Here is a 19,075-nt window from a genome sequence, read left to right as displayed (position 1 = left end):
AACAGATGTGTGCCACTGTGTGCAGCTCTTCTTGTGTCTCTTATAAGGATATTTGTCATTGGATTTAGGGCACAGTTAAGTAATCTGAGATGATCTCATCTCATCCTTAAGGTCAGGGGCATCTCTTAATACTTCCTGATTATCCTCAGGATTATCCTGGTTACTGCCTCCAGCAATGTGGCTTACTTTGATCTCTTGCTGTGCTTCCATGCCCCCCTTTAAAGGATTTCTAGTAATTGTGACCTGGCCTACCTTTTCTGAGCATTTACTATACTGTGCTCACCTAAGCTACTTACACAAGCTCATTAATTCTCATCATGACCCTTTGAGATGGCTACTGTCATTTCCATTTTGTAGATGAGAGGATTTGGGGTTAGCAAAGTCATGTAACTTGAGCAAGACCACACTTGAAGGGAATGCTCTGACCCCACTTCTCTCTCCCTGGACTTCAAATCCCCCAAAGAAAAGACATTCTTAATGTACAGAAATGTTGGATTCAATTATTATCTAAAATATAATCAGTAGTTTTGTAAAAAGGTTTACAGTTTCTGAAAGTAGACAATGAATTGGGGGTGGGGCATGGGACGATATGCTGAGAGGGAAAGATGTGAGGGTATAGAGTTAATTTTGAAGTCTATTTATGATTTTTCCTTTCTATTTGTATACTTTATGTCCAAAGAAATCTTTGCTTATGCAAAGACAAAGATCTCCTCTTGTATTTTCTTCAAGAGTTTTATTATCTTAGCTTTTACTTTGAGATCTCTGACCTAGTTTGAGTTAATTTTTGTTAATGATGTGAGGTTGAGAGCAAGGTTTGTTTTTTGTACAGATGGATATCCAGCTGTCCCAGCACTATTTGTGCAAACAGTTATCCTCTTTCCAAATTTTTGTCAAAATTTATTGATCACATTTAAGTTGATCTATCTCCTGACTGCTCATGCTATTCCATTGACCTACGCATCTCTCCCTAAGTGAAAGGAAAGTAAGGAACCAGGAAATGGGTGAGTGAGAAATGAAAGACAGAGACCAGGCAGAGATACACAGAGCTGTCAGAGCTGACAAATAAAGGCACATCTCTCCTTAGATGCAGAGAGGCTATACAGGCTTGGGTTCTGCAACTTTTATAGGGCAGGCTCAGGAATCAGAGCCGGCAGGTCCTAATGTGGTTAATGGTGGGGTTGGTATGAGGGAATGATGAGTCTTTCTCAGAAAGGCCCTTGGGCGGGAAACCAAAACTTTTTCTTAAGATGCCCGCTGTCGTTTAAGATGGCCATCCAGATGCTAAGCAAGGACCTTACAGTAAGAATATGTCACCCTGTCGTTATCACTTTACAAAAAGTCCTGACATCGGGTGGTATAAATCCTCCAACTTCCTTCTTTTTAAAGGATTTCTTTGCTTTTTGTCCCCTTGCATTTCTTATATACTGTAGATTCAATGTATCAGTTTGATTTTTCTTTTTTTGGTACTGGGGATTGAATTCAGGGGCACTCAACCACTGAGCTGCATCCCTATCCCTTTTTTGTATTTTATTTAGAGTCAGGGTCTCACTGAGTTGTTTAGTGCCTTACTTTTGCTGAGGCTGGCTTTGAACTTGTGATCCTCCTGCCTCAGCCTCCAGAGCCATGAGGACTATAGGAATGTCCCTGGGCCTGGCATCAGTTTGATTTTGATAGAATTAGAGCCGAATTTATAGGTCATTTGGGGAAAACTGATATTTTAACAGGAGTTTTCCAATTCGTGAACGAACGTGGCACATTCCTGTGTTCCATTTCCTCCTATTTATCTCAGCCTTGTTTTGTAATTTTCAGGATAGAGATTACACACAGTATTTGTTATTTATCTGATATATTTGGTATGTTTATAAAAAACAATTTTATTTTTCAATTACTTATTGTTATATATGAGATACCTTATTGATATTTGTATATTAATCTTATATCTTGTGGTTACTAGGGGGTGTCCCAGGAGGTGCCTCAGAAGGAATAAGGGGACCTAATTCTGCCCTGGCAGATTATTGACTTACTTTCAGGGATTCAAGGTGCATCAAAAGACGCCCAAGCAGAAATTTATTTGGAGAGCAAGGAGATTAATTCAGGAAAGAGGTGCACCCTGGGGGTCTCAGCTGCTGCTTTTAAAGGAAGCCTTGTAAATGTGAGCAGGAGAAGCACATGGGGGGTCAGCCTTAGAATTTTCAGTTTCTGTCACTGGGACCTGCTCTGGTTCTTCTCAGAATCTTCAGGGTGACCTTATCTGGTTAATAGATAGCACTTCAGTGTACCATGTCTTGGGGTTTTAGCACTATTTCTCTTTCTCTCTCTGCACCCCACCCCAAATCTCTGTCTGTCTGTCTCTTCTCTCAGCTCCTTTTACTTAGCCTTAAAATACATCCTGTAAGCTAACAAGATATATAGGCATTGATCAACTGGACTTAGAATACTCCAAGTTTTATTAGACCTTTTAGGAATTCAGACCTGGGGAGTGGAGTGAGGGAGGCTGGAGTCTAGATTTCAAGGGACAGTCCCTCTTGTCTCCTGGCCTGTCTTTCCACCTGTCTTCCTTTCTTTTATCCTGCCTTAGTGTTGACTAGGTAAATTTGTCTATCTGTTATGCCCCCACCCCACACACACACTTATAGAATCCATAGTTTTCTGCATACATAATCATGAGATCTATAAGAAAAATCTAACTTTTTATTTTACAGCCATCACACCTTTTGCCTCTTGACTGGTAAGAAATTCAGATCAGGGTTGCATGGGGGTAGAATTGGGGGTGAGGGAAGACCTAAGGGAAGAGGTTTCCAAGTTTCACTGCAAAACTGGATGGGAAGCATGGGCAGCTGAGTTCTCAGTGTCCTTCACCACACTGCAGAGATTACCTTTGGTTCCTGGTTGCTTGGGAGCTTTTGTCATGAGCAAGATGTTGAATTGTGTGCTTTTGTTCTTTACCTATTTTTCTTCTTTGTTGATATTTTGGTTAACATTGACTTTCAAGCATTCAACGTGGTTTTCATTTCTAGGATAACTGGTTAGTCATGATGTAGTGGCCTTTTTTAAAACAGCCAGATTCTGTTTTCTGTTTAGAATTTTTGTATCTATGTCAATGAGGATATTCTTCATGATTACCATATCAGGGCAAAACTGGCCATGTAGGTTAGGGTTTGTTCCTTCCTCTTCTATTTTCTGAAAGAATTAGTGTTAGTTTTGTATTATTTCTTCCTTAAATGTTGATTTGAAATTTAGAACAAGTATTGGATTATGTTCACCAGTAAATTAATTTAAGTTGCTCTCATTTATTGGTGTAAATTTGTTTCATCATCCACTTATTATTCTGCATGTTAAATCTGTGGTGACACTTCCTTTGACATTCCTGATATTGATAGTTCAGGTTTTTTCTCATTGCTATTGGTCTTCTTAGGGTTTAGTTGACTTCATAATTCTTTTCAAATAATTGATCCTAAATCTATCTTTTGGGGGTTTAAACTGTGAAACACAAACTTACCTTCTCATCTCACCTACTGGGGGTCATTGCTAGTAATCTGTCATGATTATGAGTGTCAGTGTCTCACTGCTTCCCAGGAGGGTGTTACACTCAGAGTGACCATGGTGTCCTGTGAAGACTCCACTCTCTGGTCACACTGTTAAGGGATCCTGTTTCACAGCCCCACAGGGCCTCTTTGAAATGACTTGACCTGTGGGCTTTTTAGTGAATTCTGTAGAGAACAGGCATAAAATTGTTACTTGTAAAATGGTAGTATAGCACTTCCCACAGTGTTTTTGCCTACATTTTAATGTTTGATTCAATGACTCAGGTAAATGAAGAATATAATACTCACAGAGGACTTTAGCACCCTTTAAGTTTATACTTCTTTAATGTTTTGTATCGTTACAAGAGAGGGTAGGAGAGGTGACAATATTTTTTTTTCTGTTAGAAAGATGTTATAATGATAATAATGAAGTGTTGGGGAGAATCACCTAGTTGTTTAGCCTGACATACCATTTATTTTTATATTAACATGCTTTCATTCCTTCCCCTTGAATATTTATATTTTGGGTACCTGGAGTCTTCATAAACATGATTGATTATCTGACCCTCCCTTCCCTCATCCTGCTGCATTTTAAGTCTTTCGGAAGTTACTTACTCAACTTTATCAGGACTTCTCACTGTTGCTTTCCTGATACACACTGAAAATCATAACCTGAGAGTCGTGCTCAAAACAGTCTCACTCAATTATAAAGTTAGAAATGACATCATGAGCACTAAAGAGAAGGGGGTGGATAGCACAACTCGGAGAGATGATCCCTGTGGATTTAGTGGAAACCTTGAGTCTTCAAAGAAAGAGTAAAGAGTTAATGATGGTAAGTATCCAAGAAGGAGAGTACATTTTACTTGTACATGGAAATTGGCAGTGCATGTCAGAGAAACTGTTAGTGGTTATTTTAAAATATATGACCACTTAAAGGCATAAGGACAAAATTGATCAGTTACCGCTGATCAATTCCATATCAAAGGTAACTGATGAACTTTGTTCTTGGTGATGCTGGGTAAGTAAGGTGTTATTCAGAAGACTTAGAGAGATTCAGTCTATTTACAACCATAATATAATTTAATCTTCTGAACACTCTCATTGACAATGTGTTGCTACATTTCAGTTACCTACTTTCCTATGAATTATGACGACAAAATCCTAATTGGATGTCATTTTGCTTCCATATTTGAAATTATTCTCATTTCCATTTGATTTCAGTATGTGGGTATTGAAGGCACATGTTTACTGTGCCTAGATCTGGGATTCAAGGAACAACAGTAAAGTTTTATCTATATGGTAGCTCTCAGTGCAAGGAGAGATGGTTGACTAAATTTCCAACACTACCATATGGTGAAAGCATCATTTCTGCAAAGAGTTTAACTTAGCTTGGTGATGTGAGGGAAATCCTAAAAGAGGAGGTGTATGGGTTACTGACTCATGTATAACAGATTACTCCCCCCAGAAGAACTTAATGGCTCAAAACTACATTTATTACTTCAAAGTTTCTGTGAGTTAGGAATTGAGAGTACCTTGGTAAGGTGGTTCTGAATCATGGGCTGTGTTGTTGTTGCTGTCACATGGCCAGGTCATCTGAAGATGGAGGGTTGATGCTGAGACAGCTAGCTCACTTACATAGCTGTAGATGAAGGATTCATTTCCTTGCTGGCCGTTAGCAGGAGACACAGCCAGATAGCCACAGCCTTTTCCACATAGACCTCTTCATAGAGATGCTTGAGTGCCTTCATGGACAACCCACTTCCCTTGCAGCATATGATCAAAGAGTGAGCATGAGAAGGAAGCTGTAATGCTGTTACACCAACTTCCACCATAGTCTATTACAAGTGAATCACTGAATGAAGTCCACACTTTTCAAATGGCAGTGTGATGAAATATTTGTGGACATATTTTAAACTTATCAAAACAGGCAAAGCTGGGGTATGATTTAGAAGGATGATTGTATGAATTCTATGTGCAACTTGGAGTTCATGTCACTAGGTTCATGCACTCCAAACAGAGAAAGTGGTATATTTGAAGGTGTGGAGACACAAGGGATGATGATGTTTGGAATAGAGAGTTAAATATTACCTTTTTTGGTTGGGGAAGAAATTTGCACAGATAGAAGAGGTTGGAAAAAGAGGAGGAAGAAACTTAATAAAATGCTCTTAGGATTTGGTAGGGAATAGAATTCAGAGCATAGGTGAAGGAATTCCCTTATATAAAAGGGAGAACACTTATTCCCCCAGGCTTAATGGGAAAAGGGGTAAAGTTTGGAGAGATTGCAGAAAACTTTGTACATGAAAAACCAGGAGAAGAGGTAAGGACGGTCCTATTGTCAATCAATTTTCTGGTTCAAATAGAAGATGTGTTTATTTTCTAAGAGGGATGATCCTTAAGGAATGGACTGGATCTGAAGCCTTAAGAGAGCAGTAAGATTTGCTGAATACAGTATTCTCCTCTGCCATTGTTTTCTTCAGTAATTTGCATAGAACATCCACTGCCTCTTTGTTTTCTGATGAGACATCATTTGTTAACCTTTTTAGTTTCCCTTGTGTGTGATAAGTTGCTTGTCTCTTGCCACTTTCAGGATTCTCCCTTTGTCCCTGAGAGTTTTATTATGATATATTTGGGGGAAATTCAAGTTTATGCCCCTTGAGATTTGTTGTGCTTCTTGGATTTGTAAATTGTTTTTCATTGAATTTAGAAAGTTTTTGACTGTTATTTCTTCAACTCTTCTTTCATCTTCCCCTGTCACCTAATTTGACTTTCTTTTTTCACACAATTAATCATAATTTATTTTGGTGACACATACTTATGACTTGCAGGTGCAACATCTTTTTACTGAATAGTTTATAAATTAAGCTAAGACAAAATAAATTTTATTCTGTTTACATTAAAGAATATAGGACCCACAAAAATCTAGATGAGGGCAAAGGGAAAGAAAAGAAGCTAAGGGGACCCGGCGGTGGTTGAGTATTTTTAATCCACAAAACCAGAGATGTAAAAAATTATGCTTTATATGTGTAGTATGAATTGTAATGCATTCTGCAGTCATATATTACAAATTAGAATAAAAACATTAAAAAAAGGATAATACTCACCTTGTAGAATTGTGATCACTAATATGGAATATACATAAAGGGTTTAGAATAATTCCAGAACAGAGCAGTCATTCAATATGGTTACCATTAATATCTTTATAAGGAAAGACAGTGGAATGAAATGGACATAATTACCCTAGGTACATGTATGGTTGCACAAACGGTGTAACTCTACATTGAGTACAACCAGCAAAATGAAAATTTGTGCTCCATTTGTATACGATGAATCAAAATGTATCCTGCTGTCATGTATAATTAATTAGAACAAATTAAAAAAACTAGGTGAGAAAAATTCACCAAAATATTGTAGCACTTATTAATTTTTGGAAGATACTTTAACAATGATCAAACAAAATAAACATATTTTGTAGGCAACACTTGGAATTGGAAATCAGTTCTTAGTGTTTTATAAATAGTCTTAATATTGGTATACAGCAAATATATGTAGATCCAAAATAGTGTGGCATTGATCTTAAGAATGTTTCCTATTATTATTGTGCTGCAAACACTAAATCTCAAATATGAGACTATTTACATTGTAAATATTCACCTCAAATCACGATAATGTGAAATAAATGGGAAAAAAAAGTAAAAGTCAGTGGTTTTACAGACTTATAAACCTAATGGAAAAATGACAGTCTTAGAAAAGAGTTTAATCATAACTATTGAAAACACAAATATTATTTTCATTTTTCTCCATAACAGTAAAAAATAAGGCAGAGCAATAGCTCTCAAGACAAGTCTGAATGTATATTAGTTCCAATTAGCTCAGCACAAATTAAGGAATGTCATAATAAATGACAATTATGAACAAAGGATTATAAAGATAATATGGTAACCATATTGAATGACTGCTCTGTTCTGGAATTATTCTAAACCCTTTATGTATATTCCCCATTAGTGACACGTGATTGTATCTCACAGGCCTCTGAAGTTCTGTTTATTTTCTTCATTTTTTTTTTTTGTTTCTCATACTTGATTATCTCAATAGCTTTATCTTTGTTTATTGATTCTTTTTCTATTGGTTGAGCCACTTTAGTTTTTAATTCAGTTCTTCTTCTCAACACCAGAATTTCTATTTGGTTATTTTTTATAATTCTTTTCCCTCCCTTCTTCCCTCACTTCCTTCCTTCCTTTCTTTCTTAGGATTGAACTCAGGGGCAGTTAACCACTGAGCCACATCCCCAGCCCTTTTTTATATTTTATTTGAGACAGGGTCTTATTGAGTTGCTTAGGCTTAATTGCTGAGGCTAGCTTTGAACTTAAGATCCTCCTGCCTCAGCCTCCCAACCTGCTGGGATTACAGGCATGTGCCTCCATGCCTGGCTAATTCTTGTTTCTTTATTGAAGTTCTCTAGTACTTTTATTACTTTTAGTCTCTCATACTTCAGGGTTTTTTTGGGGAGGGTGGTACAGTGGATTGAAATCACTCAACCACTGAGCCACATCCCCAGCCTTATTTTTATATTTTTTTTATTTAGATACAGGGTCTCACTGAGTTGCTTGATACCTTTGCTGGGGCTGGCTTTGAACTCTTGATCCTCCTACCTCAACCTCCCAAGCATCTGGGATGGTTTACACATGGTTTCCTTTTGTTCTTTGGGCGTATTTAAAATAGCTGTTTTAATGTCGTTGTGTAATTCTAGAGCACCTGGACTTCCTCAGGGATGATTTCTTTAGACTGCTCCCTTCATGTATAGGACATACTCTTTTGTCTTACTTTTTTTTTTTTTTAACTAGATATTTTAAATGTCATGATGTGGCAACTCTGGATTCTTACCCACTGCAGAGTTGTTTGCATTGTGTTTTTTTTTTTTTTTTCTGAATTAGTTTTGTAGGGTCTCTTGTCATGTGTGGCCATTGAAGCATGTGTCTTGGATAAGTCTCCAAGTTGTTGCTGGGGGAGAGGCCTTATGTGCATGATGGGAAGCACCTTCCACATTCAGGACTTTTCTTAATACATGCACAGCATAGGGTATGAAAATGTCCTTGTAGATTTCTAGGAGTGTTCTGGTTTTCCGTAGCCTGCTGTGAACATCTCATATTCCAACCTTTCTGTTTTGGCTCAACTCTTCTACTGCTATCTTAAGGAACTGCCATGTTAAAAAAAAATGACTCTGGTGATTTTCAGTACATGTCCCCATGGAAAAGACTATCTACACTTGGCATGCTGCAAGGTGGAATCAACATGTCTTGCAAGTGGGATTTTCTGAGGATGTATCAGGTAAAATCACAACAGTGATCTGAAAAGGCTTTAGAGGACACCGACCCTGTTCTGCCTGCCCCAGAGCCTGCTAGGCAGCTGGTTTCACTATGCTTGAGGAGCCACTGGTTTTCAGCATACCATGGAGCTAGCAGGATGGGAATGGGGCATACTGTTCATATACTGGACCATTTTTGTTGAGTACTTATACACCCCTGCAGATTGTTGCGCTCGCCTTTAGCTACTTTCAGAGCTCTGGAAGTTGATTTGGGTAAAAGTTGCCAGTGTTCTCACTGATTTTTATGGAGAAGATGACTTCAAGAGGCAAGAGTCTCTGCGGTTCCTCCTGATAGCCCTCAGCAATAAAGGTTAGGACTGACTGCTTTGTAGAATGGAGCAGAGCCAGACTGCAAATAAATGAGCAGGTTGCAGAGGAACACTGAGGGTCCATTCAAGGTTGCAGACGGCTGGTGAGTCATGGCACCAAGCTATCCTGGGCATGTTTTCCAGCAAACTCTGTAGAGCAGGTGTGGACATTGATAATGGAGAGAGAATGTAGAGGTAAGGAAGAGGAGAGGCATTCACTGAATTGGCAGAGTGAATGCATTCATGTAAGGAAATGAGAACACTGGGAGGAAAAATGGTGATTAGATAACAGCACAGGGTCTGAATTTTAAGTTTAAAATAAAGTTGTCATTTGATTGACAAGAGTCTTTCTTACTAAAGTTATATTAACAGTGATCAAAGAGGCAAGCATTGTGTATTCCAAGAAGAAGCCATGATCATGTTTTCTTGATAGGATTGAGCATACTTGACAGGGAATCATTTGAGCTTTATGGAAAGTGCATAAGAAAGATAAATTTTCTAGTGAGAGGACTCAGGAAAGAGAGAAGTCTCCTGCGTCAGATGTTGAAGAGATGCAGATTTCAGCAAGTAGAGATTAGTGTCAAGGAAGACATTCCTACCAGAGGGAAAAGGTGTCTGATGTGATTCAGTACTGAAAGAGCTACACCATGGTGAAGGTGTAGTTGGCTCAATTCACGATATGGTGGGGGCAGAATAGCAAGGGATGAAGGTAGAAGGATTAGGGCCAAGGACAGAAAACCTTCAAATCCCAGCTAAGAAATGTGGATAAATGTGTGCAGGGAGTATGAACCCCAGGAAGTTTCCAAGCAGGATCTTGATGTGTGATCACAGTTTACAATAGCAGTATAACCATGGCAACTGTGGGAAGGAGCAGATTGGAGGGGGAGGTGATGGGAGAGAGACCAGTTGGAAGCATTGGAAAAATTGTGATTTTTCTGAACAAGGATGATGGGAATTGAAATTAAGAGATGTGAAAGATTTGATTGTATAAAGCCTGTGACCATGAAGGTAAGATTGAAAGCATTCATTTTTAGATTCTTTGGATGTTGCTGACATTTTAAAAACTTAAAAACATAAAAGTTTGCTAAACTTTAATCCCTAATTCCATGTAATTAACTAGGGCTCTAACATTTCCTATTTTTTTTCAGCATAACGCTTGCTTATTTCAGGTTAATTGTGAACTCAGTTCACGTTGTTGGAATATTGGTGTTAATTAAATATTAAAATATTTCAAATTTTTTCAGTACAGGTTTTATCAAGACTTGAAATGCTTTAGTAGAAATAATACTAAGGAGTTGGTCTGGTATCTGGTTAATACCAGTTTTTTTTTCAAGTATTAAATGAATTCACCTAAAAGATTCTAGATTGCTATAAAGTTCTAGAGCATCCCAGGCTTGCTGCTTTGGTTAACACATAATTAGATCTTGACAGCCCCCTAGTGGCGGAGTCTCACTCTGGAGCTGCTGCTGTATAATTATTTAGGACGTGTCTGATCAGTCATTGGTGCTGTGCCCTCTCTGTTCTAACTCTTTGGGTACTGGGAATGCAGTTTTTATCATCCTTATCTGTAACCTTGACTTTATTTGTCTATTTCCTAAAATTATCCAGTTTTGAGAAGAAGCCTTGACAAGGTGCATTATGAACGAATCTGCTCACAGCTCATTTTTAATTTCAGTTACCCTGTTTGTGATGATGATATAAAAATCATTTGTATAACACACTTACATGAGCTAAAATTGCCTACCAAAACTTATGGATATAGCATGTCTATAATTAAGCTATGCATAAGACTTTAATGCTGGTAGAAGGGAGCTCCATGTCTTGGACGAGGGTGCTACCCATTGGCTGTTTGCTTGGCTCCTGTATCTGAGACTTTGGCAAGTCTTTGTTCCCAGTTTGGTTCAGCAGATGCTGGTGCTCAGATGCTTTTTGCTACAGAATATGCAATAAAATTTTCTAAAGATTGCATGTGTCTCTCTGTATATAAAAAATTCCCATGAACTGTTGCTTCTCAAAAACTGTGGTTATAAGCTACCCTAAACTAATTTAAGAAAATTACAGAATATGAGTCAGGTGCAGAGGTGCACACCTATAATCCCAGAGACTTGGGAGGCAAAAGAATATTATTATAATATTAATATGAAATATACAGGCATTTGGAGGAAGATGCATAGAAAGTGGGGAGTACCTTACTATGAAGTCCCTTGCATGAGTGTGTTTGTGAAGACCATGCTTACTCAGATTCAGGTTGTACATCTTCACTGAGCACAAGAATAGTGCAGCAGCTTCAGATCAGGGAGAATGGCAGAACTAAGAAGTTCCTCATTATTACTGTTGCACATTTCCCAGATAGACTCTGTTATTTTCATTCCCTGTACTACTGAAGGGGGTTAGTGGTCTAACTGAATAGCAAGAGAAATTTATAGTAGGCTTTAGAAGAAATTATGTATTTTAAACTAAATTTGCTGTCAAAAAAATGTTTGCTTTCCCTGCATAGCTGCATGTTGGTGAATTCTGATATCCTGCAAGTGTAAAGGGGAAGGGAACCAGGGACATTTCTGTGACTCAGTTTTCTTTTAAAATGGAATATTTTGTACTTGTACAATTGGGAATTGAATATTACAATATAATGTCAGATTTTATTTACAAATGTCAGCATAACTAAAAATATGGAAAACTTTTTCCCCCTGAAAATTATCTCCAAATGTGTGGTTCATAGTTTATATTCTTAGGAAAGGTTACAACCATGATTTAAGGAGTCAATGGATTAGTAGGTGTATCTTTATGAAAAATGAATTATAAATTAAATTTTACTTTTCCTGAAATTATTTTTAAGAACTAGTTTCTCAGTGTCAGCAACTGCCTTTAAGCATTATAAAATCTGATACTATTTTTTTTCCTCAAAAACTTAAATCTTCAGTAATAGACATGAGAGTAATGTCTTCACCATGGATTTATTTTATTTAGGGACTTGAGTCAGCTTTTGAAAGATAAGTCAGCAGGTGTTGGTTCTTTAATCCCCACCTCTGTCATCCCAAGCAGTTATTGATCATTTCATTAATTAAACCCATAGTGGAGAGCTACAAAATGCTATAGCCCATGGTGTTATTGCTTTTTTTTTTTTTTGGTACCAGGGATTGGACCCAGAGAGCATAACCCCTGAGCTGTATCCCAGCACTTTTATCTTTTAGACAGAGTCTTGCTAAATTTCTTAGGGTCTTACTAAGTTGTTGAGGCTGACATTGAATTTGAGATCCTCCTGTCTCAGCCTCCCTAGCCACTAGCACCACTGTGACTGGCACCTGTGTTCTTTTCATGGCTTTATTTCAATCTAATTATGAGTTGTTACATATGATCGAGCTGTGTCTTACTAGTGACTTTCATGTCGTATCAGATTTACTTTTATAATTTTAAATTGGCCATATCAACTCAGTGGTTAAACTGTTATTAAATGTTTATTACTTAAAAGGCCTTGAAAGGGGGGAAGGTGAGGACTAATATTTGTCCAGTGTTCACTAACTTTATACTAGCTATCAGAGGCAGAGAGGGAAGAACAGGGCTGTAGCATTAGGTGGCTCCGGAGGTTGTGTGATGTGAGTTCAGCCACTGAAGTTCCTCCTGTGCATCTAGCCCAGATCTTAGCTGAGGTGACCCTTTCCATGGTCAGCAGTATCAGATCAGTGGGCCATTGGTCCTGCCTCCTATGATTCCTGTGGGGTCTCCCTGGGATCTTATATCCTGTGGATATGTATGTGGTTTTCCCTTTGCACCACCCTGGTCCTAATATAGGACTATGACCTTTCATTTTCCCTGTCTGTTAGACACATCTGTATGTAGAGCATATTAACTGAAAATGGGGCGTGGTGAGGTTTGTCATCACATTAGTGGCCCTTAGCCATCCTGCCATGGAAATTCATCATCCACTACGCCTCTGTTGTTAGGGTTTCCCCTCCTCCGTCATACTTCTCTTCCTAGCCTGCCTTTCCTCCTCTTTCTCACGGGTAAATGTCTTCTTGTGCAGAGCAGTTGAGAGCTTAGCTTGCTCTTCCACCCACACCCTCCAGTGCTTGCGGTCTTTCCTTGCCAACTCGCCCGGTGGCCCCTGGGTTTTCTTGCCCAGAGAGTTCTCTCTCCGAAAGGCGAGGAAGGAGGGGTCCCCATCTAGGGTCAGCATTGGCTGAGTCGCCGCCTCCCGGCCCCAGCAAGGGATGCTCTGGTGCTGCACGTGGTTGCACCTGCGGGCGCGGCTGGGAGCTTGCACTTGGTAGAATGTGAATCATGACAAGGACACGGCACGGGTGGTCTTGCCCCCGCGGGATGGTGTCCCTCAGGTCTATGATGTCCTTCCTTTTCTTTCGCTTTCCTGGTCTGAAATTGCAGCTGCCAGAGCTGAGGTGTGCAGCGGCACCGGGGAGAGGTTCCGCATCTTCCGCGCAGAGAAGACCTACGCAGTGAAGGCGGGCCGCTGGTATTTTGAATTTGAGGCGGTCACTGCAGGAGACATGAGGGTCGGCTGGAGCAGGCCGGGGTGTCAACCTGACCAGGAGCTGGGCTCGGATGAGCGCGCCTTCGCCTTCGATGGCTTCAAGGTGAGTGGACGCGGGTGGATGCGCTGTGGTCCCTGCCTCCCTACAGGCACCAGGTGAATGAAGAGGCCAGCTTCTCCATGCAGGGAAGTTGCTGTCCTCGTGGTTGCGCAACTGTCTCCCCCCTCCCCACACATACAATGATAGTCATCAAGAGGTCACCAAAAGCATGGGTCAGCCTTGTCCTTAGAAATTATGGAAGATACGGTGTGCAAGGTTTTGTCTTCAAGGAATAGTGGCTATAATGCACGGCAGTTAAAAGCATAGAAATGCCAGTCCCTAGGCGAGGGTAGAATATGGACCAGAGAGGAGCAGGAGGAAGAAGGAGTGGTTGGGCTGCGCTCACCGTGCTGCAGTTAAACAGAGCAGAGGTCCAGCTGCTGAGCAGTGGGTCTAACTGAGAACCCCCTTTCAGCAGCTGGGAGGAGGTCCGCGGGTTTTTAACCACAAACGTTCAGGAGAGTGAAGTGTTTAGATGGATTTAAATATCACAAGAATGTAGATGTGTATGGAAATATCATGCGGTCTCCCATAAACAATTTTGTTTTTAATGTGTCAGCTAAAAACTGAATTTAAATGAAAAATACTGGCTGCAAAAATGCTGAATGTGATGTTATTGATAATCACAGTTTTCATTTTCAACGTTATTAGCAATTTATTCCTTAAACTGTGTCAAGTCCTTATTTTGTTATTTATTTAATAATGTTTAAAGATTGTTTTATGTTATATAAAATATTTTCTTCATGCAATTATATTCCTTTTCACACACCTGAAATACCCAAATGTTAACTTCTTCATCATTGCCTATATATTCTATTTGTTTTAAATTAAAAATAGTTTCCCTCCATGTGAAAAGGAATAGAATTGCAATAATAGTAACCACCTGGGACAATGTTTCTAAGCTCCAAATCATGACAGGTGGTTACTGTGGTCTGAAACCTCACATTTCCTGAAATTTTTTAAAAAATCTCAAATGGAAAATTTTAGCCTCCTTCCCTCTTTTGATCAAAAAGCAAATTTTATTTAAATTTCAAAAAATAAAGTATAAGTCAAAAGGCGGCCTTTGTTTTATTTCTGCTGAAGATCAGCTATAATTAACAGCAAGAACTGCCCAGGGGAGTCAAAGTACCCCTTACCCCTGGCAGTAAAAGGACTGTTACTTTGGGGACTGACTGTGGTGGAGTAAGGAGGTCACCAGACTAGATACATTGGTTCTAAAGTTTAATGTTTTTTTGATATTCAGTTAAAATTTTTAAAAATACATTGTGTTATATTGAGAAAAATTGTATCACTGTTTTGCATTGGTCACTGTATCCTGTTCTGTGTCAATCCACAATGAAGGTGATGTGAGCAAAATAATTAATATAAATGATTTTGTACCCAGAAATCAATGGAATATGCTTGTAGATCTAAAATTCACATTTGCCAAAACTATTTCCAATGCATTTCTGAGATTTCACTTCTGTATATTCAATTTTTTGCTTCTTATTTTAGCAGATATCTTAATATTGTTAGATTTTGGGGAAAAAAGAATATTTTTAGGTTTGATTTGAAGTCTTTTTTTTTAGTATGTAACTGAAAATCTTCTGGATTTTCAAAATGTTGAACTATCATTGCCAGGATTTCCAAGGAATGAAATTTTATTTTGAAATGGGTGAAAACTAGAATGTCATTTTCAATGATAAGTTCCTAGCTTGATGTCCAGGTCATAATTCTTTGTTTTGGGGTGGGGGGTTAAAAGAAAAACCACTAATTTCCAGGAAAGTAGTCATTTCAGTGGAAAGAAAAACAAAAGTGTATTTAAAAAAAATAATATGTGGAGTTAGATTTTTAAAAAGTCCTAAAAGCATGAACTAGCATCTGGGTTTTCCCCAAGATTAAGCAGTATACCACGTGATCATCAGGGGCTCTAGATACCCGGCCACTCCAGCTGGCTCCGGGCCTTGCCCAGGGCTGCTGATGTGGCTGAAGCTCTTCTGTTCTGGTGTCACTCCAGGGAATGGTGGGTGCATTCTGTTCCCTGGCTGACTATGTCACAAGGACTTTTCTGTCCCTGTAGGCCCAGCGGTGGCACCAGGGCAATGAACACTACGGGCGCTCCTGGCAGGCAGGCGATGTTGTGGGTTGCATGGTTGACATGAACGAACACACCATGATGTTCACGCTTAATGGCGAAATCCTGCTGGACGATTCAGGTTCCGAACTGGCTTTTAAGGACTTCGATGTTGGTGATGGTGAGTCTGCCCATTTGGCTCATTTTAAAGTTTGTGGCACAATGAGACTGTGGTTCTGATGCCTGGCGTTGGAGGGTGAGTGAGCAGATGATTTGGAGCTTGAAGTTCCATGAGTACCACTTGTCTGATTGGATCAGGGGCACTCGAAATAGCTTTAGCAGAAAGGCTGTGCTACTAGCTGGGATCTCAATAAGGTGGAAATGGCTTTGATGAGCTTAAGAAAACAAAGGTGGAGAAAAAGGATGGAGTTCCACAGTCTTGGAGGGCTCATTTAGAATTCCCCTGGTTAATGACCTGCTTGTAGCCTTTTTCTCTTCAGTTCACAAAAATGCAAGGAGAACCAACTGTCTAGGGGGCCCTCTACTGGAAGCAGAGAGAACTCGGTCCTTTCTTTATGTATATTGCAGTCTGCCAGCAAATGGTGTCACTTTCATAACCTCTATAGTGCAGAAATGGAGAAGCTCTATAGGAATAAGGTGCAAGGGCAGTCTTCTCTCATGGTCCAGGACAAGGCCAGGAGCCAAGATGTGTATTAAAGCTGAGGTACTTGGCATAGCAAGGGGGATGGCACTGGGCAAGTGTTTGAGCCGATATGACTGTCACTTATCAAACACAAATTTGCAAAATAAGAATTGCATTTTTATTACTTAATTCTATTTTGAACACATGTATCTCTGGGTAGTGAAATTGGCAACCTAATCCTCTGCCACTCTGGGTGTCTTAAGTATCAGGGGAAGGTGTGAGAGAGACTTTTCCATGTTATCTGTACTGTGGATAAGACCTGAAATACTGTTTTTATAATAAGTTTTATTTTAAAATACTCAGTTATCATGTTTTCCTTTTTGAACATCTAAGGAAGTTAAAGACCTTTAGATGCATGTGTGAGTTCTGTTTGTATATGTGTCACAGCATATATGCAGATTCCCGGGCTGCCTGTTCACAAAGACATAACTAATGTTAGTGACACAGCACTGTTCATGTATAAAGAACCACTGCAGTCTTGAAATAGGCTCTGAAGTGAGTTTGAGCACCACATTTGTGTAAATAACTTTGTTTTTTGACTTTAGACTTCATAGAATTTTTAAAATTTAAAGAATGACTTTAACTTTATATCGATACCTGTGTCATAAAGCTAATGTAGAATTCTGATGAATTATCTGAAAAATTACTAGTCAGTATTGTTGGACTTTTGTTGGAGGTTTTTGGGAAGCATTCTAGTGGTCTCCAAGGAGTCAGAGTTTATCTATGCCTGAGACTTTCCCGTGCTCTTTGACAGTGGTATCTCTCATCGTCTCACTCTTAAATTAACTTGACACAAATTCCTACATACAGTTTCTTTATTTGCCTGCCACTACTGAGAGAAAGTTCTCAAGCCCTTCAAGTGTGAAGGACCAAGTTTATCAAACTGCTAATTTATGGCAACAGAGTTTTTTTAGCCAACTAATATGCTGTTATTACTATAGTCCTAAAATTTTGCATAAATTTTTCAAGTTGTTCTTAAACCTGGCATGTCTTTATGTCTGTGCTAGACTTGATTTGCTATTTTCTGCCATCTTCTTGGTTCCTTCTTATGGCTACAGAGATAATCAGTTGAGCAAATACACACTGGCTATTAAAGCAATCTTAATCACCTTGTGGTAGGATGGATACACATGGAAAACTTACATGCATACAGGTATGCCTGGGTATGTATATGTATACACATATCCATATGCATATAGACACAAAAGATCTTCACCTGCTCAGCTTAGTAGATAACATAACTGAGCATATTTTGTCAACTCTGTCTTTTATGTAGTTTATATGACTGAAATGGTACCCTGTCTAGTATAAGTTGTTAGTCCGAGATCAAAAAGAAAAATTACAAAAAGTCTTTAAAAGACTGATGTGGTCATGCAGTTAGATTCAGGAGGAGACAACAAAGCATATGTTGATCAGGGAAAGCATCAAGGATTTATCTTTAACAAAATTCTTTTTAAATGTATGTATAATTCTCTCAGTCCATATGCAGTCAGCTAATCAAGAGTCATTCTTATAAGTTTTGTCACCTGATCACATTCTTAATACCCACAAAGGTCTAATAGCCAATCATGCTATGATACCTACTGCATAGCAAGAACCTGGAAGTTGCTCTCCTGATGCATCCATAGTTTAATAATTTTACCAAAACCAGATATTGTTCCATATTGAGTTTTGAGATTAAGGCAATGATTTTTATATGAGGCATCCCTTTATTTATATCTTCCTTAAGACTCTATTGGATGTGATTTTTATCATGTTGACTGGAGTAAAGAACTCAGAGAGATTCAGAATATTCATCTAACATTGAGCTATTAAGTTATTCATGATGTTTTGGTGATGACAAAAGGGGATGTATGTCCTATCAGATACCAGAATGTGTTGTGAAGCAGCAGTCATTGAGACAGAGTGATATTGCTGTGGGGAAACAGTTTAACCCTTGTCATTCAGTGGAGATGTAAGAAAAGTACCATCCTCAGCACATGCCAAGGTAGCTTATTAGGGTGCTATGGAAAGGAGTACTATGATAAGATGGTGATTTGTATGGCAGAGAGGAAATTTGATCACTTCCTCACAACATGGATGATAGCCAACCCCAAACTGGGATTTTTAAATGTCAAGAATAAATTCCAAAACTACCAGTAGAAAATCTAGGCAAAACTTTAGGGTATGGAGTGGGAAACTATTTTTTTTCCTTAAAAGTAAAACCACTGGTTATGAAAGAGTGACATAAACTTGTCTGTAAGAAGTTGAGGGTGCTCATCAAAAACAAAAACAAAAAAACAAAACCAAAAAAAAAAAAAAAAAAAAAAAACCTCAGTGGAAGTGGGGAAATACTTGGGGGAATCTATTCTTAATGTGTGAGACTCAAAAAGAAAAATGTTAGTGCAGATGTTTTTCAGCTTACAATGGAATAATGTCCTATTAAGCACATTATTAGAGAAAATATCCTAAGTTGAAAGTGCACTTAATACATGAATCTGAGTCCTACTTAGGAACACTGCCTGGTAGGGTACAAGTTGTCTTTCCCCATGATCACACA

At 38.8% G+C, this 19,075-nt stretch overlaps 1 protein-coding gene across 1 annotated transcript in view; it reads left to right on the top strand.

Annotated features, from left to right (window-relative positions):
• The window catches only part of Ryr2 (ryanodine receptor 2), a 588,770-nt gene that overhangs the window by 360,769 nt on the left and 208,926 nt on the right, over positions 1–19,075 (top strand). Inside the window, exons 28-29 of the mRNA XM_077802933.1 lie at positions 13,575–13,783; positions 15,840–16,014. Of these exons, the coding sequence (XP_077659059.1) occupies positions 13,575–13,783; positions 15,840–16,014 (384 nt within the window). The remainder of the gene's footprint in view (positions 1–13,574; positions 13,784–15,839; positions 16,015–19,075) is intronic.

The sequence above is a fragment of the Urocitellus parryii genome, chromosome 9 (assembly GCF_045843805.1).
Source record: "Urocitellus parryii isolate mUroPar1 chromosome 9, mUroPar1.hap1, whole genome shotgun sequence".
Lineage (NCBI taxonomy): Eukaryota > Metazoa > Chordata > Mammalia > Rodentia > Sciuridae > Urocitellus > Urocitellus parryii.
This window is presented reverse-complemented; position numbering and strand designations above follow the sequence as displayed.